This window comes from Cucumis sativus, chromosome 5 (assembly GCF_000004075.3).
Source record: "Cucumis sativus cultivar 9930 chromosome 5, Cucumber_9930_V3, whole genome shotgun sequence".
In the NCBI taxonomy this organism is placed as follows: Eukaryota; Viridiplantae; Streptophyta; class Magnoliopsida; order Cucurbitales; family Cucurbitaceae; genus Cucumis; species Cucumis sativus.
In genome coordinates, this window is record NC_026659.2 from 31,063,328 (window position 1) to 31,088,384 (window position 25,057).

At 32.7% G+C, this 25,057-nt stretch overlaps 5 protein-coding genes across 8 annotated transcripts; 3 read left to right on the top strand and 2 right to left on the bottom strand.

The window, feature by feature from the left end:
• Positions 1–238: 238 nt before the first annotated feature.
• On the bottom strand, positions 239–4,208 carry LOC101216233 (autophagy-related protein 18c). 3 transcript variants are annotated; one of them, XM_031885246.1, is made up of 6 exons: positions 4,006–4,208; positions 3,753–3,854; positions 2,892–3,650; positions 1,946–2,204; positions 1,245–1,368; positions 239–576 (listed from the first exon to the last, which is right to left on the bottom strand). In XM_031885246.1, the coding sequence occupies exons 3-6, from the start codon at positions 3,579–3,581 to the stop codon at positions 471–473; spliced, it is 1,179 nt and encodes a 392-aa protein (XP_031741106.1). In that variant the 5' UTR covers positions 3,582–3,650; positions 3,753–3,854; positions 4,006–4,208; the 3' UTR covers positions 239–470. The 3 variants fall into 3 exon arrangements, with proteins under 3 accessions (XP_031741106.1, XP_031741105.1, XP_011656039.1); XM_031885245.1 differs by having other exon boundaries at positions 2,892–3,854; XM_011657737.2 differs by having other exon boundaries at positions 3,753–4,208.
• Positions 4,209–6,071: 1,863 nt separating this feature from the next.
• Positions 6,072–8,672, top strand: LOC101216482 (60S ribosomal protein L10). The gene is made up of 4 exons (XM_004141462.3): positions 6,072–6,213; positions 7,260–7,761; positions 7,922–8,003; positions 8,429–8,672. The coding sequence occupies exons 1-4, from the start codon at positions 6,204–6,206 to the stop codon at positions 8,492–8,494; spliced, it is 660 nt and encodes a 219-aa protein (XP_004141510.1). The 5' UTR covers positions 6,072–6,203; the 3' UTR covers positions 8,495–8,672.
• A 703-nt stretch (positions 8,673–9,375) lies between these two features.
• LOC101215996 lies at positions 9,376–13,216 on the top strand. Its single transcript, XM_004141460.3, has 3 exons — positions 9,376–10,100; positions 11,346–11,618; positions 12,724–13,216. Exons 1-3 carry the CDS (start codon positions 9,504–9,506, stop codon positions 12,985–12,987), a joined length of 1,134 nt encoding a protein of 377 aa, XP_004141508.1. The 5' UTR covers positions 9,376–9,503; the 3' UTR covers positions 12,988–13,216.
• A 1,061-nt stretch (positions 13,217–14,277) lies between these two features.
• On the top strand, positions 14,278–21,606 carry LOC101216956 (thioredoxin H-type). Of its 2 annotated transcripts, XM_004141464.3 has the most exons (6): positions 14,278–14,632; positions 16,082–16,160; positions 16,872–16,997; positions 17,139–17,261; positions 18,338–18,469; positions 21,336–21,606. In XM_004141464.3, exons 2-6 carry the CDS (start codon positions 16,140–16,142, stop codon positions 21,363–21,365), a joined length of 432 nt encoding a protein of 143 aa, XP_004141512.2. In that variant the 5' UTR covers positions 14,278–14,632; positions 16,082–16,139; the 3' UTR covers positions 21,366–21,606. The 2 variants fall into 2 exon arrangements, with proteins under 2 accessions (XP_004141512.2, XP_011656041.1); XM_011657739.2 differs by lacking the exons at positions 14,278–14,632; positions 16,082–16,160 and adding an exon at positions 16,531–16,789.
• LOC101216725 (methylesterase 17) lies at positions 18,926–23,504 on the bottom strand. The gene is made up of 4 exons (XM_004141463.3): positions 23,175–23,504; positions 22,733–22,873; positions 19,369–19,503; positions 18,926–19,289 (listed from the first exon to the last, which is right to left on the bottom strand). Exons 1-4 carry the CDS (start codon positions 23,442–23,444, stop codon positions 18,978–18,980), a joined length of 858 nt encoding a protein of 285 aa, XP_004141511.1. The 5' UTR covers positions 23,445–23,504; the 3' UTR covers positions 18,926–18,977.
• Between the last annotated feature and the right edge of the window lie 1,553 nt (positions 23,505–25,057).

The window sequence follows — 25,057 nt, forward strand, 5'->3', positions numbered from 1 at the left end:
GTCATCTTGACTTTCAATCATAAATAAGAAAAAGTTCACGTAGGTAACAAAGCCTCATCTATTAAGCATAAGAAATCCTATTTAACATAAATATTATGGCCTTATTCTTCCAAGAGAAGGTCAGCTACCCAACTAATAATCTTTATAATTAAACATTGTTACTGTCTGTCTATGTAGACCTCATTGTGAAAGATATATTAGAAACTGTACAAGTTAGCAGTAACATGGATGAAAAAGAAGCAGCAGCAAAAGAATTAGAAACTTTTATTCACAAATTCCAAAATGACCAAGATTTCTACAAGAGGGGGGAACAATTATGTAAACAAATAAGAAGATTAAAAGAAAAAAAAAATGCAGCACCTCCAAGTGATTATTCATCAAAAATTAAGTAAACCCTAAACTTATTGACAGGTATCATCGAAGTGTTTGTATTCACAAGGGAATGAGAATCAATTAGGGCTTATAGCCTATTATAGATCAATTCGATCTGCACCTATTTCCATTTTCAAGAACTGGATGCATTCTTGCTGCAACATTTGCCCTCCTCGTACTGGATCAAAACTACACTTGTAGAAACTGAAAAAGAATATAAATAAAAGTATTATTGATCATAAAAGTATTAGTAATAGTATCTTCATGAACCATTAGATTCTTCATGGACATCATCAGAATTATTTGATATAAATCTTGTTTTTATATACCTACACAATCTATTTGTTTTCAATTCTAAACTAGTCTATGCATGGATATTCATAATGTAAATCAACCTCTTAAACTTCGTGAGACAAATACTATAAAGTTTTAAAAAAACTACGAAAGGTGCGTTTGGAATTGATTTTGAAGTATTTAAAATCACTTGTTTCAGGTTTAAAATAAATCGAAACACTCCTTTAATTACTCAAAATCAATTCAATGCTTAATACTATTAAACATAATATTAGATGGTTAATAAGCATTTCAAGAGTGGTTTTGAAAATGATAAAAGTGATTTAAACTATTTTAGAATCACTCGCAAACATGTCATAAATTGATCCTTTTCATGCAAAGTTTGGGATGTGAGAATTAAAATAGAATAATAAACATGAAAGTTCATATATCTAAAAAATTTAAACCTGACTAGTTTAAACAAGTAGTTGTCAACATGCATCTGGGAAACAAAGTAAAGATTCTATCATTTTACACTATGGTATGAGAAACAAGGGAAGGAGGTGAAACGGTCAGATATATTCTCAATTGAATCTTACCTCCCATCCATGCCAGCAATAATAATAGTGTTTTGAGATCCGAATGCTGCAATAAACTGAGTCACCTCCGGCAAATGGAACTGAGCAAATGACCATTCTGAACTGAAGTATCTTGGTAGGACCCCTGAAAGTTGTGGTGAAAGATTAGTAAAAACATTCCATGGGATCAGAAAGCCTCCTAAGGCTTCAGACACTATTAGGGGTCGTTTGACCCACCATCTTCTTAATTTGGTGTTAATCAACTTAACTTCAATAGTAAACAAGGCTGAAGTTTTGCACATATATCAAGTAATTTGATCTCCCAGTTCTCAACTTTTCACATTTATCGAGGATTTCCATCCTACACCTCTAACTAAATCCAGCATATTAACTTCAAATTTATTAATTCCTCTCAGTGGGCCAAATGACCCCTGATATTAAAGAGGATATTGCCTCCTGAAAGAGATCGTCTCTTCTTTCATCATTTTCCAGATAATTAAAATTTTAATTAATTCACTCAATTAGTCATCCTAGAGTCTTTAACCATTCTGACATTACAAATTTAGAACTTCCTAAGCTTATTGTTCTGTTTGAAATATCAGATACGCACGTAGACTACATAAACTACTCTTAAACTACAATATTAAGCTTCAAACCATATCAGGGAGTTTAATCATAACCATTCAAAATCCTTAATACAACTGATAAATAAACTACCTTACCTCTCATGAATGACAATGACGAACTAGGGTTGGAACCAGTATTCAAAGGAACAAGAGTGTCAATGGAATTAGAAGAATTTTGCTGGAAGGGTGTTGGCCCCTGAATTACATTTGTATCAGAAGATGAATCCGGGCCAGCCACTCTAACTCTAAGGCTGAAAACATGAACAGTCCCTTTATCACTTGCTGCTGCCAACCATTGGACATTTGGGGAAAGAGCAAGACTGAAGATTTCTGCTCTATCCACTCCCCTTCGTACCTAAACAGAAGTACAATGCAGTCAGAAACATGAAAAGGTGCACTGAAACCCTTCGAAACTATCCAAAAAAAAAGTATCACTAAAAAGTGAAAATGAAGCAAAATGATACTACATAAGTAAAGCATAGAAGAAAATATTCATTTTTTTGGAAAAGGATACAAAACTTTTCATTAAAGAAATCAAGATAGCGCTTGGAGTCACAAAATGATACTACATAAGTAAAGCATAAACAACTAACCACAAGACACTAAAGACAGAAGCTGTAAGATTTGAGCAATAAAATAAAGCAGAACGGAGTCGGAACTTAAACATAAGACTTAAAAACAAGGTAGAAGAAAGGTATTCTTAATGATCAATTTTCTGTTTCATAATGGAAAGAAAAACCTGACCCGTAGTGTCCTTTAGACTCTAAATCTGTTTACATCGTGTAATTAACATTTACAAAACAAAAATGAAAATAAAACAAAGAGAATTATGTGATTGCATATACTAAGCCTTTACCTTTTCTCACGATCAATAATATATCCAACCATAAACAACTATTTGTTAGCCAAGTGATCCTAGTTCTTAGATGGTTATTGTGAGCTCAATTTGAAGTCATGATTCTGATTATAGTGTGCATAATGATAGAACTGGAAACCAAAGTCAGATCAGAATACTTAAATTTGGGGTCTAACAGTACAATACCTCTTGCAAGAGCGTTCCATCCAATGTATTGAAAATTCTTATCAAAGTACCCTTAGTGCTAGCAGTTGCAAGAAGTAGACCATCCATTGTCAGCGTCATACATGCAATATGAGAATCATGTGCATTGAATAGCTTCTTCATATTTAGCCCAAAGTGTTCGATATGCACCTGCCCACGTTGAACGCCAGGACATGCCAGCACAAATGTATTTACGTGGTGGGAAAGACAACATAGGCCCCTTGGATTAGCAACAGTCTCAATCTGATCAAGAAGCTTGACATCCTTCAGCGTGTAAACATAAATTTTATGCTCAAGAACAACAATAAAGTGTTCACGTTTCAGTTTTACAGCTCGAACCTCAGACCTAAATGAAAATTCACCAATGCATTCACTTTTATAATCATCCCATATCAAAACTTTGTTTGGTGGATATAGAGAATTAGTTCCAGTCCCCACAAGTGCTAAAATGTTGCAACGAAACAACATCTCAACAATTTTGAATCCACCAATTCCCAGCTCACGTCTAAATGTTTCCTTGAAAGGGTCACAATTATAAATACGAAACCCGCAGCTTGTACCAGCAGCAAAACAACTATAGTCTTGATTCCAAAACACTGAATGAAGTTCTAGTTCATTATTTCCATTTGGGTCAACTCCAACTTCTGAGGATTCCTCCTGATCACCCAGCATTCTTGGTTTAAGTACTTGTTAGACCTCCAATACGGAAAAAAACGCGAATGGTGGCAGTTTCTAATTGGCCTTGTTAATGCAAGTTGATAAAGAATCCAATCAAATTGGTATCCAAGAAGAAAATTGGGATAAGTAGATGATCGATTCGATGGGAAAATCTTTAACAATTACCTGGTTTAGAACAACAGACAGTCGAAGAGTTGGAAGAAGAGTCCTACAAGAATTCGATCGAGGATGGATGTTTTCGATGGTTCCGATCCGGAATCTTGAATTCTTGGAAATTGGGAAAGAAATTAAAGGTGTGAGCAGATAGTTTTGAAGGTTGTGGTATAAAATGGTATATCGATCAAACAAATAGATAATCATATATTCATAACAGAATATTGTTCGCGATTAGAAGAATTTGATTGGATTGGATCATCACCTGATTCGTCTTAGAAGAATTACACAACACGGATTAAACCCTAAATTGGCAGTGGATTGGATATACTCACATGAAGGCCCAAACGTTTAGGAAGAAAATGCCATGGACATTGCACAGCAAGAAAAGTTTTGAAAACTCAGCCCAAGAAGACAAATTGCAGCAACCAATTTTCTCATTTGCTCATAAAAAATATGAGAAATTCATACATCAAGAAGTCATGAGAATGACAAATATATATATATATATACACTTTTTTTTTTCTTAAAGGATGAAAATTACGTATTTTGCAAGAATCTTATATTACAATTTTGAACTTTAACCTTTCAAAAAAGGAAAATTTAGAAATTTAGAAAATCTGAGTTTTTTTTTTTATTTTTAAATGTGAATTAATGATAAAATTTGATAAAAAAAAAATTATAACAAAATAAATGGTAACACCAATTTTTTTATAATACAAATATAACAAAATTAGTGATATTAAACAACCCAAATGATAATCATAGGACTATTAGAAGTAAAACGGTGATCACACATCTATTAGAAGGTCATCATTTTAAATTTGTTACTTTTGCAAATTTAAAATATGGTGTGACATAGACTCTGTTGTTATAATTTTTTTTTTTACTTTTGCAAAAGTTCCATTTTCTTTTAGCTTTAATTATAGACAAAGTTATTTTAAAATTTTAAAATAAATTTCAACACAAATGGGACAAAATTTGATATATTTTTGTAATAGTCGAGACTGCTCAAGAAAATTACAAATTTTAAAATTTTAGAATAGATCCGCATCTATTAGTGTTATATGAATACTATGACATTTTATTTATAAAAATCTATCAGTATCTTACACTTTATGTAACAAAATTGCTAAATAAAATTTATTACAATTGATTTTTATACGAAGGGTAAATATTTTGTCAAATATTTTATTTTTTATAATTTCTCTACGTCGGGTTTGATAATGTCATTTATGTGTTAGCTTCTTATACATACCCTTAAATATAAAAAAAATATTATGTATTTATGCAATACATTATGGTTTTTTATGGACTCTATTAATCACAACTCAATTGAACTAGTAATTGATATTTTCAATTAAAAGTTGTTACAACCGTGTTCGACTTCCATATAGTTGCGATTGTTTTATAATACAACTTTTGTCTAAAATAAATACTTACAAACAATATTTAGAAAAATGTTTGTTAATGTTTAACCGTTACTATCTCAGTAATTTGTATGATTATTAAAACTGTCAACATAACACTTCAAATGTCATCTAACTCACTTTCACTATGTCGTCATGATTACCACCGAAAACCAACTTCACAAATAAACACCGTCACATTTCATCCTATTGAACAACTTTGATTACCTCATGCATCAACTTTAGCAACAATTGTTATTTAGTATTTTAACAACGTTAAAAACATTTCTGATAATAAATAAACCGAACAAATTTATAACAAAAAAAAACATTCGCGATTAAATGAAAATGGTTTTAGGATTTTTTTTCCCTTCAAATTAATCTTGATAAACTATTTTTTCCTTTTTAAAGAAAAATTTAAAATCAAATCTAATTCACTAAAATATAATTGTAAAACGGTATTCAAAAGCTAATTTTAAAATGACAACTCAACACGTAAAAGAAATCAACAAATTGCTAGAATGATAAATACGAATATTTTTAGAAAAATGAAAAACTTTTTAGTTCCAATGTTTAAAGAATCCGTGTTTAGTCTTTAAAATTTTGAAATATACCTTCTTACCCCTTCGAATTTATAAAAATAGAACAATTTATTTTAAATAGTTATGACACAATTAATTTTTTAAAAATTAATTAAATAAATATTTTATATTTTTTAAACTTTTAAAAAACAGTCTAAAAAAGACCCATTTTAAAATTTCAAATTTTAAAATTGATTTGTTATAAATATTATCTATAATTATAATAATCATATTTAAAGATCACTAAATCTGTTACCTGTTTTGTTATTTACTACAACTTTTACTATTACTGTTTACTATTTTCTTTAATAAATTGGGCTGGGCTGTTTATCGTGGGACATGCTCCTGGGCCTTTACAAATTGGCGGTTCGGCCCTTCGTCCTCTTATCGTATATATATGATAAGAATTAGGGTTTCTGCAGCCGACGAGGTCAAGTTGAAGAAGACGGGGACGACGTAAACGAGCGCACGCCATGGGTAGAAGTACGTAAATCTTTTCGATTCTTTATCTGATACATTCTTCCATGTTTCTAACTGAAGAATAATCTACTTGTATCTTGCAATTTTTGTGTCTTTTCTCACCTTCGATGTTAGATACAAATTGTGTGTCGTTTCTCTAGATGCAAGCTGAAATTAAGCGACGAGCTTCGTTTTTTATTGACGGAAAATTCAATTGTTGGAAATGGATGGGTTTCCGCTTGTTCCAGTTGGAAAATATTGTGTTCCTGTTATTTATGAGATTTTTCTATAGTATATTGGTATTTGGTGCATGTGTCGATGATTTGATAAGTATTAAGTTGTAATCCATGCGTTATCTTGTGTGAAATTGGTTAATTATTGTGCAGTGTTAGAATCTATGTAAGTCAGGCTCTAAAGAAATAAACCCTGCAACTTCCTTGTTTTCACGTTCTACTATTAACGGATTGGGATTTTTTCTCTCTTCATATGAAGGAATATTGTTACTGTTTTGCTTTAATTGTTCTTCAGTTGCGAGCGCTTATGATTTAATAATAGGATGCATATGCTCGCTGGAGAATGTTTGGGGTTGATAGTCAGAATTTTGTAAGTTATGAAAATAGATGTGTGGTTAGCAAGGTTTTTATAAGTGGTAAATCCATAAATTTAGTTGACGGGCTTTATAATTAAGTAAAAATAAAAATGTGAAGTGTGGGGCTTGAACCTGGGTCGACAAAGGCTGAGTGACAGTTTTACAACTGAGCTAGCCATTGTTATTAGTATTATTTCAGTTTTTTATATATATTATATAAAGAGCATAGAACAAAATTGATAGGGCTTGAGCCCTTGGGTCTATACTAAATCCATTGATGGTTTTAATCATGTTGTTTTGAGTTGATAATCTGTGCAGACCTCTATATTTATTCTGATTGTCTTGTATGGGTAGCCACAGTTCTGGCTTAACCTTTGTCGGTTTATGTTGTTTTGATTTGATCTTGATAATTCTACGTTGGTTCTACTTTACCTGCAAGGCTGTTGCTTGTTATTCATTTCCCGTACATTCTTTATTGTAGGACCTGCAAGATGTTACAGGCAAATTAAAAACAAGCCTTATCCAAAATCCAGATTTTGTCGTGGTGTCCCCGATCCCAAGATCAGGATCTATGATGTTGGAATGAAAAAGAAGGGTGTGGATGAGTTTCCTTTTTGTGTTCACCTAGTGAGTTGGGAGAAAGAAAATGTGTCCAGTGAAGCTTTGGAAGCTGCTAGGATTGCCTGCAACAAGTATATGGCAAAGTTTGCTGGGAAGGACGCATTCCATTTGAGAGTCAGGGTGCACCCCTTCCATGTTCTTCGAATTAACAAGATGCTTTCATGTGCTGGGGCTGATAGGCTCCAGACCGGTATGAGAGGTGCTTTTGGAAAACCACAAGGAACCTGTGCAAGAGTGGCTATCGGTCAGGTTCTTCTTTCAGTTCGGTGCAAGGATAGTAACAGCCAACATGCACAGGAGGCCCTCCGTCGTGCTAAGTTCAAATTCCCTGGTCGCCAGAAGATCATTGTCAGCAGGAAGTGGTATGCCTCAAAAGATTTTTCAGTTTTTTTCTTCTTCAGCTAAATGCCCTTGTGGGTCATTCATGTTGTTTTAGTGCCTCAATTTATTTTACAGTAATTAAATCTTAAAATGTTACCAATCCTATGATTAAATGATTATTGCTTCAAATTTCTTTTTCAGGGGTTTTACTAAATTCAGTCGGGCTGATTATCTAGCTTACAAGGCAGAAAACAAAATTCTTCCTGATGGTGTTAATGCCAAGGTAGGCTATATCGCATTCAGTCATATGTCTTGGAATTTCCTTTTTCTTTTTTCATTTTACAAGCACAAGAATGGATGTTGGGTTAGATATTGGGCTACGAGATTTTACTTTTCCTTTTATATCACATGAATTTAAACTCGTTAAAGACCATGTGAAGAGCATTGACTGTCCTTGGATGAATTTGGTTTGAATGGTGGGTTGCTTAGGGTCATGTTCAAAATTTGTTGGTTCTTCATTACTGATAAGAACATAATTATTCGTACTTTCGGTATGTAAATATATCATGAGAATGGTCGAGGTGCTCATAATCTTTTATATCTCAGTGGAAGAGCTGTTCTTAAGGCACGATTTGATGGTTAATTTGCTCTATTTTATATTTACCTTCCTATATTTTCAACTAATGAGTTGGTAACTGAACTTTTCAGCTTCTTGGATGCCATGGACCTTTAGCAAATCGTCAACCTGGAAGAGCATTTCTATCTCAAGCCTAAGATCAGCTAGTTCTTTCGTTTTTGTCAGTTGTTTTTTTCTTCTTTTTGTCGATTTTGACACTTGAACAAGTCTTTATTATCATATTTTGTTTGTATTAAACCTCAAACTAATTCTGGCAGTTTTATCGATCTATTATGATGAGGATATATCAAGAATCTTGGTTTTTAAGGCTTCCTATTTTCGAACCATTAGTTTATTACATCAGTGTTTCATTTCTAATGTCAGTACCAATATAGGCCATTCTTTTGCATTAATGTTACTTTCATCGATCATATCCAAAATGATTTCAATATACTCCACTGCTGCTATCTGAAAACTATTCCCTTAACCTTAAAAATAGGAGATGTGAATCAACCTAACTATTGTAACCGGAGATGTGAATCAATTCTAACTATTGTAATTTATTAATGGAGACTAATAAAATTAGTGGTATGTACTTAACATTTTGATCAACTAACTTGAGGTGTGACGACTTTCTTGATCAATTAACTTGAGGCAATTGAATATAGGAAGTATAAGGAATTGAGTCGACTCGCGAATTAGAAGAAAGGACACGTAGCCGGGGCAATAGTTCTCTTTTCCTAATATTAATATAAAACAAAAACTAAACTAAACAAAAGAGAAGGGTAGAGAAGAAAGAAATGTAGAAAACAATTTAACACATGTTATAAGTTATGTTGTAGAATTCAATATACTGGTGTAAATAACTATGTTGGTTTCTACGTTTTAATAGTGATCACTTCTTGTCCGGTTGGTTTACAAATGGCTCCGAGTTAGGAATTGATCCGACCCAACCGAGAACCATGTTGCAACGGTCGGTCCATTTCAAAGCCGGCCGGTTGGGTGACTCCGCAAAGGAATCTCCTTTTCTTCATTTTCTTGCATTCGCTGCGGTCGTCTTCTCTTCTCTGTGTCCAGTTCTTCTTCTTCTTGGACCGAACTCAAGAACCCGTTCACTACAAACTCTCCTTCAAATGCTCCTTGCCTGAATCTCTCTACATAATCTTCATGCTTTCCAAATTCTCAAAACCTTCTCAAAGGGTTCTTGAGGGTCTTCTTACCCTCAGGCTCAGACTCCATTTCACTCATCATCCGATCACCCACTCCAATGCCAATCCTCTTCGAGATCCGTTCATCGCACATTCCTTCTCTTCAGCTCCCTCTTTCCAATCGAAATTCCCTTCAAAACCCATCTCTTCCAATGTTGGTTTGTCCCAATTCCTCTATTCTCCCAAGCTAACTGCTGGAAATTCTTCTCTGGTTACTAAATTGAATGCCCATCATTCTGCTTCTAGGTTTAGATTCTTCTCTGTTAAAATTCCTCGTTTTGGGGGTCAAATCAATGGAAATTTCGCTAAGAAGGTTATTGATAAGCCTGCTGCGGCTGTTAGTTCTGCATTTTCGAGGTATCGGGAAGCCATTGGGTTGCAGATTGAGGCTTTCTTCAAGAGAAATTATCTTGTTCTATTGGGGTTTGCAGCAGCTTTAATTTGTGCATTGCTTTGGAAGATTATGTTTGGTATTGCCAACACCTTTGTTGGGCTCTCTGAAGGCATGGCTAAGTATGGATTTCTCGCTTTATCTTCAGCTATCGTTGCTTTTACTGTGAGTTTTCTCTATTATCTCTTTTCCCTGTGTTACCTTCATTTTCTTAGAAAATGGATTTATTGATCCTTTTGTTTGGCTTGTTAATAGTTTTGTGTATAGCTTTTGTTTGTTTACTTGTCATCAGTGGAAATATGGTGATAAGTTCCTTGGGTACCCGGAAGAGATGTGATTAAGATCACAAATTATGCGACTGGTATAGAAATTATTCTGGCTTAGGAGCAACTCTCTCTCTTTTTTTTTTTTTTCCTTTCTTCCCTTAGGTTCTGTTGGATTTTTAAATATTCTGGGACTGTTATGAAATATAAGTAAGGAAAGAAAATGTACTGTTTGTGACCTTGTACGGCTCAGCGTCTCTAAATGGAGCGTTGAACACAAGTTTTCTACGAACTACTCTACTTGAGAGCTCAAAGGACACTGTTATAAAACCTATAGAATAAATCCTGTTCAAGTGAGGTTGTACTGTGAACTACTCTACTTATGCGGTCAGTTTAGATTGGAGGACTTTTGTTTGGCTCTCTTTGTTCTTTGGGGGTGCTTGGGGCGTTGGGTTGAGTTCTAAAGTCTCTGGAGTTAAAAAGTCTGAGTTTAGGGTGTAGAGTTGTTTAATTGGAGTTAAGAAGCCTATGTTCGTTGTTTAGTCTGTGGTTAGGAACCATTAGACTTTAGAGTGAAGGGGAGAGAGAGAGAGAGATTGAGTTTCTCGATGAACTTCAAAAATGAATACTGTTGAGGTTAGTGGAATTGAGTTATTTAAAACTAACGAATGAAGTTGGTAGGCCCAACATGCCCTTAGGTTGTTTTGCTTGGCTTTTCAGTATGGAATGAGATGACATCACCTTCTCGTTTCCTATTAAAATACACTACTAGCCTTAGCTAGTCCACTGACAGGCTCACAACTTAATGCTTTTATGAAGGTACATACGTGCTATCTCAAAATTTATTTAGCTTTGATTTTTGTGATTTTTAGTTTTAAGCTCCTAGTCAAGGAATTTGAAGGTAAACCTACACACAAGCAGAGAAAATTTTTATTTCTATATGAATCCTGAATCCATTTGTGCTTCCGTTGGGACCTATCTTTCCTGTTTGTTATGACCTCTTCTCCTCAACCCTGTTTGTCAAAATTGAATGTTATTTTTTTCTTTATGAAGAATTATAACCTACTTAGGTGCAAGAAAAAAAAAATTATAGCCTACTTTGTGGATTGCCAATGTTGAATGGTATCTGCTCTTTTTCCATTTCAAGGGCCTCTATATGCGCTCGAGATTCACAGTCAATCCTGATAGAGTTTATAGAATGGCCATGAGAAAGCTCAATACGTCAGCAGGAATTCTTGAGGTTATGGGTGCCCCTCTTACAGGATCAGACTTGAGAGCTTATGTTATGTCAGGAGGCGGGTTCACGCTGAAAAATTTCGCACCAAACCGTAGGAGCAAGCGATGCTTTCTTATTTTTCCAATCAGAGGTTCTGAAAGGAAGGGTCTAGTCAGTGTTGAAGTAAAAAAGAAGAAGGGCCAGGTTTGTCTTTTTGCTTGCCACTTTCTTTATGTTTAACTATCACGAAATTATATTTTTCTTTTTAATCTAAAAATCATTTTGGTATTATTTCTTGACATGAAGCTATATATGGACTTTTTCTGAATTTCTGGATTTATGATTTTCTTTTCCATACGGAGAAATTTCTATTTTGGCTTTCCCTTATTATTTTTCCAACAGCTAGCTCTTTAAGTTTTAGTTAGTTAACTTATAACGAATGGCTGTTAATTACTTAATTCATAATGCATCAAAGAGGTTATACGAACGCACATTGGAAGAACATATAGCCGTTTGTTGTAATTGGATTTCCTTTTAGATCTTTGATAGACAGCTGAAGTAGCTATGTGAATTAGTTGACATAGATTAACTACTAAAGTATGTTGATCAGAGTGTTGAAATATGGTGTAATGAGTTTGTTGGCCATGTTCTGAAAGTTATGAAGGGTATTGTGGGACAATTATGCAAAATATAAGGATAGAATTGTGAGAAAGAGTCTTCTCAATACACTATCGAGTATTGACCTTGTAGTATCGTAATCTACACAAAATACAAAATATTGGGATAGGTATATTTAGCTGACAAGGTGTCTTGTAATATATTTAACTTAGTTATGTGGCCATTGTATTTGACAAGTGATCGTTCTGAAATTGATTGGGAAGTTGTGAATCCTGTGATTCCAAGTTTTGTGTTTTGTAGAATCTGCTTCTCGGCTAGGTTACACAGGTCTCGATTAACTTCACGAGATAACTAGTGCAACATCCGGGTGCCAAGAAAACTTGTAGGATATTAAATTCTAAGTGAATCCATTTCCTCTTTGCCTTTTATGAAACTCAATATCCTTTATCTACCATCGACCAATCCATTATGGTTATCTGAAACTGAGCTAGAAATGGGATATCTGATCGATTTGTAATTATTTACATCCTCCAATGCATAACCACCAATCCACACACAACCAAAGACCAAAGATCAAGTATATTTAATAGTTATGAAGTTGCTAAAGAAATTCCATTGCATATTCTACAGTGTACATAAGTAGAATAATCTCCTTCGTCTGAATATTATATGGTATTTTCTCTCTTTTCAGTATGATATGAAGCTACTGGCAGTTGACATTCCCATGGCATCGGGACCCGACCAGCGGCTATTCCTAATTGGTAACGAAGAAGAGTACAAAATAGGTGGTGGACTGATATCTGAGCTAAGGGACCCTGTTGTAAAAGCTATGGCTGCTGTCAAGGAATTTGATGATCTTGACCGAATTGAGGAAAAGGAAGATGCAGAGAGAGAACTTCAAGAGGCAGAGAGAAAGAACCGAGAAGAGATCGAAAAACTCGAGAAAGAACGATGAATTTTTGTGATATCATTGTCTTTGTAGTAGTTCTTTGGAGCCTGTTTTGAGAATCTAGCCTCATCTTAGAAAAATGAATTTGATTTTAAGAATCCCAAAATCTGTATGTTTATTGTATTTTTGGAAGCTCACTTGACTTTGTGCAAGATTTTCTTTGGATTTTAGAGTTTTCACAAGAATCATTTACGGCAAGTAAAGTTGAATAAAGCTTGCAATGTTATTACTATGTTATGTTTGTGTACGTGTGCTTTCGAATATTTGATACTAACTTGATTCAAATAAAATTGACAAAGTGAGTATAGTTCAATTAATTTAAACATCCATCATCTCTACCTTCCTCCTCCCTTATTGGCAATTTTAAATTTTGATGAAATACGAACTATTTTGTTTCGTATGAGAAAAAAATCGATGAGTTATTAGGTATTTGTCGACTATTTTAGTCTAAACTTGTAATTTAATCCCTAGATTAGTTTAGATTTAATTAATTGAATTTTTTATCGTAAAATAGAAAGGAATGATTAGTTCGATTTTTTTGTCATTTTATGAATAAATTGACGGTGTAAAAAAATTTCATATTTTAAAATAAAAACAATAATTTAAAAACCTAAAATATTTAGAGTCCTTGTAACGAAATAAGAAAAGTTCATAACTAGTGATTATTTTTTCTTAAATTTCATATATGTCTTTATGATTTATTTATTAATTTTGGACCATCTTGATCCAATTAAGGTCAGATTGAATAATTAAACATACAAGTCTTTCATCGTATCTCGCGACAATGTATGCTCGAAATAAAATAAAATAAGATAAAGACAAAATTATTCTATCTCAGTGTCACTAAGACTTGTGATACAATAACTAAAGGAAGAATTCTTTCATCTCAGAGCATAATATGTACATATCGTGTAGTGGGAATAATTTTAGTATTTTACATTGTGCTATATAAATATTTTATTATATTTTTGAAAAAACTCTTTTTCCCTCGGTTTTCTTTCTCTTATATTTTTAATTTTACAAATTTGAAAAGAATAAAATGTATTTTTAAAATCACGGGTACTAACCGATGTAGAAATATGATTTTGGTCCATTTAGTTTCAAAATTTGTTAAGAGGAAGACATCCTAAAATTAGAGATTTGGATTAAAATCAAACAAACCTAACCAACAAAAAAAATATATAAAAATAAAGAAGAGGCAGAAAAAGGAAGAAAAGGATTTCATATTTTAAAAAAGAAAAAGGTCTCTCCCGCCAGTTTATGGGTAATATATAAACAGAATTTTGCATTACCCAAAATCCATTAAATCTCAATTTTCAAATATCATCTTTCTAACAGATTTTGGATTCAATGGAAGTTAGGTTTGATTTGATGATCCGATCGTGACAAATGGAAGTTGATCTCTATTTTGATCCCCTCGCCGTAAAAATTGGCTTCTCCTTCTCGATATTTCCCTCTCTCTCTCTGCTCTAACATTCCTCTTTCTCCTTCAATTCATGCATTTCATCCTTAATTACTAGAGATCTCATTTCCTCCAAATTTTCGTTTTCTTCTTCGTCCTCTTCCTTCTCTTGGCGCTGATTCTCCTGAAAATTTCAGGATCGGCTTCAATGACGAGTTGTACAAGATGCTGAATCAACGTTATCCCGAGGTAAACATGACCTGTCCTTGTCCATGTCTTGTACGTCTTTTCATTCTGGTAGTCCAGTTTTCTTTATATGGAGATGATAGAAAATTATTGATTCCATTAGACATAATATTCATGAATGTGTTCGTTCTTTTGCGCTTAATTATTATTTGTATTTATTGGTTAATATTTAGGAGGTATTTTATGTTGTTTTTGTGTCTGATTCTTTGTTTCTTGTTGAATACCTGCATCTGAGATTTGCTTCTTGACGTGAAATGATAATCCTCTGCTTCGATGCAATAATGCCTGCGATTGTATTTGTATTTTGATTCACCTGTTATTTCTGTAAAAATTTCGAAGAGAGACCGTTTTGGTCATCTTTGAATGGTTTATAGGAACTAATTGATTGACATTGTAATCACTGTTCGTGATTATAGAAGATAACTTTTAATTTGTTTTTTTAATACCGATCGTTTCTGAAAACACACTTTACTAGTGGAAGAAAAACTATTTTATGAAATAGTAAACGAACAAGTTTATTTGATGGTTTTCTTCTTATTCAATTGGTTTCGGTTTCTTATCACCATTTTCTTATTGATAAGAGAGAAGATACTTCTTTATTTTTCAATATCTTTTACGAGAAAAAATTTGTATTGGTATTTATATTTGCCATTCTCTGTTTCATATTTTTGTTTCCATGAGAGTTGACTTGAAATTATTTCCTATGAGGTTCAAAATTTGAAATTAGACATGATATAAAGATGTCATTTCTCCTATGAAAGATTAGCTCAATTGGTTACTTCCCTAAAGAAGAAGATCGAACTCCATGATTTTGTTGAACTCACAAAATGATAATGATAGTAATTGTAATTATTATAATGACAACAATCGATGCATTAACTGTTAGGACATTTTCCTCCTTTCGCTTTCACTTTCACTTCACGTCTTAAGGTCACGGTCCAAAAGAATATTGAGTTGGCTTAACATTCATCGGTTTAAAACCGGTGAGCATAAAGAATGGGATGAAGACTTAGCAACTCGATGTTTCCTCCACGTTTCGGATTCGAACATCTTTTTATTTATTTTTATTTTTTTTCTTCTTGTGCTTGGAAAAGATAATATGTTTTGAGTTCGAAGATATGTTACCTTGCCTTCGTGGTCAATTTACCAGTGAGAAATTGGTTGGGATCTTAATGCGAAAGTAGATCACTCCACTTATGAATGGAAATCTACCTATGCCCTTCTTGTCTTATCTAAAGCATTTTTATCGTATAGGGTTAGAACAAAAATGACAATTGCACAAAGTAAAAGGAAAAAGAAGTTCAAAATAGAGTTTCGTGAAAACTTGAACAAAGTGTGAGACATTTTACTTCAAGTTTCCAGTGCAACTGATTGTAGGCTCCATTGGAAATTGAATTAATATCTAATCCTACATTTGCTCTTGACTGATACACATATTATGCAACTTAACAGGTGTCCTGTTTGGAAACAATCTTAATTTTTCAGACAGAGATTCGATCTTGTATTTTCAATGGGAAACTGCTGGACTAAGGTAGGCCTCTCTCTGGAAGTTCATTTTCTCTCTCTGATCAGCTTAGAAATTCAGGGTTTTGTATTGAATTTCTGGTATAGTGCTTTCTGATTTATTTTGTTTGCTAGCACCCAAGTCTCTGACATGTCTCTTGTACATTTTATATTTATTCATCAAGTTCATTGTCATCTTGGGTCCACATAAACAAGTGGAGGTTTGAAAAATATCACACTTTTGTTCTGTGGATTCTTGTTCAGAATCATGCAAGTCCACTAAATTGTCAGAGGATCAAATTTTCACTCTTTAAATATCATATCTGAACTCTCTCTTTCACATAGATTTTTCTAAATCAAACGACTTTAAAGAGATTTAACCTGAAAGTTTTTGTTGGAAGCTCCACTCGTCCATGTCTCCTAATGGTCAGTGTTGATTTATTCCACTTTCCTCATTTACATGATGTTAACGTTTGACCCTTGGATAATCGCATTGGAGTGTTAGTGTTCAAGTCTCCATCCTTGATACCCATAGTTTGAAAATTATTGGACGTAGTGAACATGAACACGTACGTTGTGGTATTCAAGATGCACAATTAAACCATACCTTTTATGGCTTTTGAACACTTCGTCATATCTTCAATGTGAGATAAAATGGTAAATCTTGCAGTTTCGACCTGCTCAATTAATTTTTGTATCTTCTAAGTTAGTTACATCCAATACACTTGACATTTTGCAGCTTTTCAATAGTGGACAAGAAGACTACGCTGAAGTCCAGAATGTTGATAGCAAAAACGTACATCTCATTACGTCGATGGAGAAGTGGGAGGCGAAGCTTTTGGAAGCAACCGAAGATGGCAAGATTGTAAGTTAGGATGACAAGTAAATTTCTAGTTCATTTATTATTCATCATCATGTTTGACATTATTAATTTAACAAATTCAGACGAAAACCATACAAAGTGTTACGTTTTAATTATCTTTATAAAAATTAACTATCCTAACAGGTTATTGCAAACTTCAGTGCACATTGGTGTAGACCTTGTAAATCCATGACTCCAGCATATTGTGAGCTTGCTGATAAGTATACTTCCATGGTATTTTTAGCCATTGACGTCGATGAGCTAGCCGTAAGTAAAACCTATCTTTTGGTCATCCTTCGTTTATTTATATAATTAACTTGATGTTTTTAGAGGCATATATATAACTAATATGATGAATCTATAGCTCTCCATTGGTATGCTGTTCTTGTCCATGGCTTAACTCTTCCATTATATTTTAACATTTGTATGGTTTTTATTTCACATTTTATTTCACTCTCATCCCTTGTTTTGTTTTTGTTTGTTTCTTGTTTTTGAAAATAAGGAAAAACAAAGATCATGTCTATTAGTTCTTTCTTTCAATTGTATAGATTAAACATATTTTTTTTTTAACAAGTGGTAATTTATTATGTGTTGGAAAAACTAGAATTAAACATGAATTATGATAATACCTCAAACTAGATTTTATTAGAGTTATTTTTAAAAATAGTAAAATAAATTAAAATACTCATCAATTATAGCAAAATTTTGAATTTTATCAATCATAGAAACTGATAGACTTTTATATAACTGTTTATCAAAGCTGCTGATTATAAGCATATCAATGTTCATCAATGTTTATTATTGATAGAATATGAAAATTTTGTTATATATTGTAAATATTTTGTCAAATTTGCGTTTTTCATTTTACTATTTCTTTTTTTTTGAAACGGAAACAAACTTCTTTATCAATAATAATATACTATAAGAATAACAAAGAAGCCTAAAAATGGGAGAAAGAGGATCAATAAGTCAACTAGGTTGACCCCTTAGCATCCTCAATATATTTATTTCTCAAATTCGTATATAATTTCAAAGTTCCTTTTTCTATTTATAACGTGTGGGGTCTAACTTTGGTTGAGAATACATGTAGGATTACCACAAATGAAGCCACACTAAATGCTTGTGTATGTATGTCTAAGAAAATGATAAACAGAGAATTGAAAAGATTACCAAATTAAAAATAACACCTGAGAATGGTTTTTAGCTTGTTGTATTGTGTCCCTAATTGGAGTTTTATAAAGTTTTAGTGTTTAGGAGAATTAAGATGGTGAGTTGAAATATATACTAATGGAAGTTTGTTAGACGACTGATGTGGGGGTGAGTGTGTTATATATTTTTGGCAGGAACTGAGTACATCGTGGGATATCAAAGCCACGCCAACGTTCGTGTTCTTTAAAGATGGTCGCCAAGTAGATAAATTAGTAGGAGCTGACAAGTCAGATCTGCAACAAAAGATTGCTGCAATGGACGAATCGGTAATCAAATCTCAGACTTGATTCTTCTTCTTCTTCTTCTTTTTTCCCTATCGTTTTTTTGCCTTCCTCAATATCATTCATATACATAGAGAAAGTCTAAAAAAAGCACAAAAGAAATTTCTCAAAAAGTGATCAAAACAAAGTAGGGTGTACTACTGCATGAGAAGAAAATCTTTTCTGCTTTCTTAATTAATTATATATCAACTTCTTCAGTGTGAAGAAAAATTAATCCCCATTAATTCATACTCAAAAGAGGATAAAATTAAATCACTCTTTTATGATTGGTTCCTTGCTTTGCAAGCGAACACACCATGTACTTCTACCCCAATGCAATGCAATGCAATTTTAAACAATTACCCAAAGTTATAAATCATCACCAGTTAATTTTAATTTATTGTTGAAATTAAATCACATATGCATGACATGTTGGTTCTTATAATAATAATAATACTTTAGTAGGAAGAAAAGATCAAATTTTAAAAAGAAAAAAAAATGTTTAGTTAATTAATTAATTAATTACATATCCCCCCATATTTAGGGTAGAGCTTTTTACAAGCAAGCCAAAGAGTAGAGATGGATTGGAGAAAAAAGGGCTATGATCGGTATCCATTTCGTATACGATTTCTGGTGGCCATTTCTTTATCATGGCTTCTTGTTGCTCCGGTTTTATTACTCGATCGTACATTGTTCTTATATACACTCGTTTCACCTTCTCTGCGCCCTCCTCCTCGCTGCTGCTGCGCTCCTCATCTCTGAACTCTGCAGACATTAACGCCTGGATTGGCCCTGGTCTCAGTAGCATCGCTGCTAGTGTCGAATCCTAACATAGATTTAATTAATAACATCAAACACTACGTCCTTTAATTCATTCATTCTTTTTATAGAATGGGTTTAGGTACCTCTTGGGGACTCATGTGATAGGCGATTTTACGTTGGAATTCCCTCTTGATGACCGCAGTGGTGGGAGGTTGTTCGGATCCTAGTCCAAATCCTAGGCTGTAAACATCTCCATATTCAGAAAAATCTGGCACTCCCTACACATTAAAAATCATAATTAAAATAAGTTTAGCTTAATGATAATTAAGCTAACATTTCATTAGAATATGATTCTATCTTTCATCTCCACTGCTGAGTGAAATTGTTTACTGTGTCGTGATAAGAATAAATCCCCTATTTTTCACACTACTGTTAGTGATCACATTAATTGATTATGAAGTCAACACATAAATTAATAATTGTTTAAAGGTCTAGAAAATGTCTAATTATGTAAGGTCTATAGATGGAGATTAGGGAGGAGGTTACACGGGTGTGTACCAAGACATCGGAAATTTTTTACTCCCCTATTGCTTACAACACACGTGTCTCTATCTAAAAATGCATCGATTTTATACATTAAAAAAATAGAAAAAGAAAAACCCAATTCTCTCTCTCTCTCTCTTTCAACAGCTCAACTTCAATCAATCACCATAAAGTGAGGAAATGTGGTTGTCAACAATTTTCTTTTCATTTTGCCATATCTAGTAAAAAAAAATCTTCCCTCTTTTTCTTCCTTTCTATGCCTCAAAAGCTTCCGAAGCGTTTCCCCGAGCCGGATTGGTAGGTAGAGATTAGAGAGAAGTGAGATAGGGAAAAACTAGAAGACTTATTTGGGCTAGCGTTGGGTGGAATCCATAACTAACTCCATATATGAAACTCCCACTATATTATAAGTAATCAAATTAGTATTATTTTTTTAAATTAGTGTACACAATTTTCTACTTTATCTCTCTATTTTATTTAAATTAAAATAATTTACACTTCAAATTAATACAAACAAACCCAAGGTTGGAAAAATCACATCAACAGATTTGAAGCAGATGAGCAGGGAGAGGAATAAAAAGGTGGGACACTATTATATTGAATAATGTAGGAATGGAAAGGGAAAAGAAAGAAAATAGAGTTGAATAAACAAGAGATGTCCATATCAGATTGGGCCACATGGGCAGAGCAGGAGGAATTCCTGTGCCCAATCAATAGGGAATTAGAAATAGAATGGCTTTTGTATTATTATTATTATTTTCCCTTCATCATCAAAAGAATAATAATAATAAAACCCATAGAATACAATTTGAGTGCACACGTGAGAACTGTGAACTTGTCGCCTTCTATTCAGCACACTAAACACTATTACTTTGTGGACTTTCAACACTCCCCAACTCCCCTAATATCCTAATTTTGACTCCTACTTCAAAATAATATAATACCAAAAGATATTCCATCCACACTCTACCATTATACACATTACACACATAATGATTTATTACATTCTTAATTTTCATTTTAATATACTCTATATTCTTCTAAAGGAATGTTTTAATCTTAATTAGATATTAAATTTATCTAAGTTAAAATTTAAAAAGAAAAAAAGAGAGAAAACTTTAAATCTACCTATAATACCTATTATTTGATGCATAAGAAGTATGTTAGGTAAATTAGAGGTGTGAATGGATTGAGTTGGGAGACACTCTCGACCCAAACCCATATTTTCGGAATGATTGATTTGGCATTCCGAATAATAAGATTAATTTTTCTAAAATATGGGTTGGATTGGGTTGTTAGACTATATATATATTTACCCTCTTATATGATCGTTTAACTTTTTACCTTCAAATATGCTTTACTTTTTATAGGATGTGGTAACTTTTCATACGATCATTTAACTTTCTACAATGTTTAACTATATATATATATATATATTAATATAGGTAGGGTAGTTTAGCTACCCTAATGCAAATATTTTAATTTATTTATTTATGAAAATGTGTTGGAGTAAAATGTATTTTATTTTGTAAAAAATTACATAGAAAGCTTTTTATCCGCAACGTAGGGTGTGGCACAAAAAAATTACAGCAGCTAAAGGAAGGTATTTTCACCAAAGAGAGGGGGACACGTTCTTGGCTGCCGCTGTGGTTCCACCGTACCAATCTACTTCGGGATAAAAATCGCATTCAAGCGACCTCCACTTTTACATTACATTACCACAACTTATCACTTATATGTACTTTCTCTTTTCCTTTAAACATAAATCTAACACAATTTTGGTTATTAGTCTTTTGAATTATGTTTATGCCCAACTCAAATTATCTTTCTTTTTTAAACTTCATGCTTCAGTCTTTTCTGGACAACAAAATCTTTTGAATTATTTCCTAGAAAGAGCTTGGACGCAATCCTTCCTGTGTCGCTTCCGTCGAACGAATTGTTCAATAAAGTTCTTTTCTAGTAAAATTCTTTTTATAAAAATTAAACTATTTTTTTTTAAAAAAAAGATATTTGTCCAAGAAAAATATTAAATACCAAGAATATGTTACAATTTAATATGAAAGTTTTCGATCAAAATCCGATATGTGATCTTCATACATTTTTGTCATTAGTAGAAATTAAACTTCAACCTCGTGAATGGTATTGTTTGCTTGTTAAATGTAGGAAGGATTTAATTTTTTATGATTCAATGTCTTTTAATTTATGGTATTTCTTAAGAAAAAATCTTCAAAATTATGAAAAATTTAGTAAAGAGAATGAAGTTATCACTTGCACAATTAACATTTAACTGATTTAAGTCTTACAATCTGGATTTGGATTGGTTAATATAATGGAATATTGGTTAATATAATGGAATCCTTAATCAAAATGTTAATAAAAGTTTAGTTTACATGAACCAGCTGGCTGGTGGCTGTCTCTATTTCATTTCCTAATTAAAAAGACAAAAACGAAAGTGTTTAATTAACTGAGTAATGACTTCTTTTTTTTTTTCTTTCTAGAAAACGATAAATAGTTAATGGCTTTTTAATGATAATAAGTTATAAATTTCGTTTCAAAGAAAATTAAAATTTAATTAGTGAGAATTTTATTGATTCTTAAAGATAGTTTATAAAATCTTGTTACGTTTTAAGGACTATATTGTAATATTTGAAATTATGGGGACTAATTGTAAATTTTATAAACTAAATTTCTAATTTAACCGAATGAATTAGCAGGCTGGGCGTTTTCTCTGCCTCATGCCATCTGCGATGAGAGCAAGAGAGCTTAGCGGTTCGACTAACGGCCAAAACTATTCACACGTTTTCACTCGCATATAATCGACAGCACCACCACCGCTGGCCGGCGACGAGCTTCACAACAATCTCGTCGTCCGGCCGCCGCACTACTACTCCAAGTTCTACTTCAATTACTATTCGTAAAATCAAACATGAACTAAAAGTAGTGAGAACAAGAGAATTTACTTACGTCTTTAATATCTTGATCATTCTGGAATCCAAATCTCAGCATCGTTGCCGCTACATACACCGCCAAACGGATTTTCTTCGCGAACTTAAGCGTCGCTTGAGTAACACTTAATCCTCCAGCGCTATGTCCAACCAGAATGATCTGCAAAAGTTTTCAACGATCTCTAAATCAAACAGAACTTCACTCGATCGCAATCGATTGAAGAACGACACATCCGAAGACGAAAATGAAATTACAAGAAGCAACGAATGTATAATAATAATAATAATAATAATAATATAATTACCTGCTCATTTTCTATTAAACTAGAGATGAAATCGAGCAGAGGCTTATAGTAATTGTCTAATCTAACGACGGAAATCAGATCGGAACGATGGATTCCACACAGAGATTAACAAAAAAAAAAAGAAAACGACGAACGTATAATAAAAACATTAATTACCTGTTCGTTTTCCGGCAAAGTAGAAATGAAATCGAGCAGAGGCTGATTGTAATCGTCGAAATTGAAGACGGAATTCGGATCAGAGCGATCGATTCCAGCGCCTTTGAGATCAATACAAGTGACTTTAAAGCCAGAATTCTCCATTAAACATCTGATTTTGTACCAGCACCAACCTCCTCCACTTATGCCATGAACGAGAACGAAGTGCGGCGGAATCTGCACTGAAACAGAGTTCACTGAACTTGGCGCCAGGTTTTCTTTCTCTCCCATGGCGGTTCTTCAAATATTTACGAATTGGAAGTAATGATTGTAAATGTGTATTATATATATATAGAGTCTGTGTAGTTGAAGTAGTCCTTGAAATCATTATAATGTTTTTTCTTTTTTCTTTTTTCTTTTTGTTTAGTCGGACCTTACAAGATTTAATTGTTTATATTTTATTCTTACATTCAGTTCCACTATGGTTGAAAAAACTAGAGAGTCTTTGAAGGGAATGGACGGTTGAGATTTTAATCATCGAAACCAATCACTGTCGCTTGTATTTGAGCCTACGGTGTGTGCAGCTTCAGGGGAAAATATTCTAGAATCTGTTGTTAAAAAATTATGAGAAGTGATGAATTATTTGTATTAATTTTTCCTTTAAAAAAGGAGAGAGTTATTTCTTCCCATTGATGATGTAATTTTGTTTTAAAGAATTTCTTTGCCAAGGTCTTAGTTCTTTTTCAGGATAGAAATTAGTTAGAATGATAAAAAAAGATTTAGAAAAAAAATAGTTCATACACATATATGACAAAAAGTAATTAGAAATATCAAATAACTTTTAAAAAACTATAAAATAATTATTCACTTATAAATTTGTTATTTTTGTAATTTAGAAAATGTACTAGCAAATGTAAAAATTGAGTTGTTCCAGAAATAGAATCTTTGATTTTTACCATATAAAATATAAAAGTTATATTATTTTTAATATTTTGAAGGTTGACTTGTATATGAATTTATATAAAAAGTTAAATAATTGTTTTTTTAATATTCAAAATTTGATTTTTGAAATAAACAATCAATGAACATTTGAAATTATTCATATATTATGTATATATAGATAGGTAGAGTGTGTGTTGTGTGATCTTTCTAGTACAACAAATAAGATACGAAATTTAAACCTAACGTTTAATTTAAGAGAAGTACGTAGTACATATCAATTCAATTAGTTTGGGTAAAGAAAAATGGTGTGATGTGTTGGAGATTTGATTGTAATTTTTTATATTTATCTATCAACATTTGTGATCGTTTTGAGGTTGTTTTAAATATAGTTTTGATATATGTTTCAGACTATCATTAATTTTTTTAGAATATTTTATTTTTCTTCTCTGAATTTGTCGGTTTTCTTATTTCGTTCAATATTTTCCTTTATTGAGTTGCGACTTATCTTGTTCAAATGAGGATTTTCTGTCTTTCTTAAATTTGGTTTTAAAAGGAGAATAATGGTGATTTCTTAAGGTTGTTGTTTTTGTTATTTGAGAAGACATTTTCTACTTTGTGACCGAATTATTCATCATTATGTTATTTCTCTTTGGTTACTATAATCTACCGTCCAAGTTCTTTATCCCTTGAGTGTGCAACATGCTGAAGATAATTGCAATCTTAAGGTCGGGAACCTAAGACTCGGTTATGGAGAAAGCTAAAGAGTTCTCCATCTTAAGGGATACTGCTAAGATTCATCAACGAGGGAGTTCGCCGACTTCCAAGAGAAGAAAACAACGTTTAGAGGAGTCTCATCACACACTGACGAAAGTCAAAGTATACAACACCAATATTATCAAACTTAGATATATAGAGTGTAAGTACCTTTAAGGAGTCTCACATCTAAGGAAAGTCTAGATCAG

Bases quoted from the DNA above. Each gene is read 5' to 3' on its own strand.
- LOC101216956 (XM_004141464.3), top strand. From the start codon at position 16,140: ATGGGAAACTGCTGGACTAAG. The intron at 16,161-16,871 runs GTAGGCCTCTCT...GACATTTTGCAG, and splicing joins TGGGAAACTGCTGGACTAAG to CTTTTCAATAGTGGACAAGA. The intron at 16,998-17,138 runs GTAAGTTAGGAT...CTATCCTAACAG, and splicing joins CAACCGAAGATGGCAAGATT to GTTATTGCAAACTTCAGTGC.
- LOC101215996 (XM_004141460.3), top strand. From the start codon at position 9,504: ATGCTTTCCAAATTCTCAAAACCTTCTCAAAGGGTTCTTGAGGGTCTT. The intron at 10,101-11,345 runs GTGAGTTTTCTC...TTCCATTTCAAG, and splicing joins CAGCTATCGTTGCTTTTACT to GGCCTCTATATGCGCTCGAG. The intron at 11,619-12,723 runs GTTTGTCTTTTT...CTCTCTTTTCAG, and splicing joins TAAAAAAGAAGAAGGGCCAG to TATGATATGAAGCTACTGGC.
- LOC101216482 (XM_004141462.3), top strand. The intron at 7,762-7,921 runs GTATGCCTCAAA...TTTCTTTTTCAG, and splicing joins ATCATTGTCAGCAGGAAGTG to GGGTTTTACTAAATTCAGTC. The intron at 8,004-8,428 runs GTAGGCTATATC...TGAACTTTTCAG, and splicing joins CTGATGGTGTTAATGCCAAG to CTTCTTGGATGCCATGGACC.
- LOC101216233 (XM_031885246.1), bottom strand. From the start codon at position 3,581: ATGCTGGGTGATCAGGAGGAATCCTCAGAAGTTGGAGTTGACCCAAAT. The intron at 2,205-2,891 runs GTATTGTACTGT...ACTTCTGTTTAG, and splicing joins ATGGAACGCTCTTGCAAGAG to GTACGAAGGGGAGTGGATAG. The intron at 577-1,244 runs GTAAGATTCAAT...ATTCTTTTTCAG, and splicing joins ATTGCTGGCATGGATGGGAG to TTTCTACAAGTGTAGTTTTG.
- LOC101216725 (XM_004141463.3), bottom strand. From the start codon at position 23,444: ATGGGAGAGAAAGAAAACCTGGCGCCAAGTTCAGTGAACTCTGTTTCA. The intron at 22,874-23,174 runs GTAATTAATGTT...AAACTTTTGCAG, and splicing joins CTTTGCCGGAAAACGAACAG to ATCATTCTGGTTGGACATAG. The intron at 19,290-19,368 runs GTACCTAAACCC...AATCTATGTTAG, and splicing joins ATCACATGAGTCCCCAAGAG to GATTCGACACTAGCAGCGAT.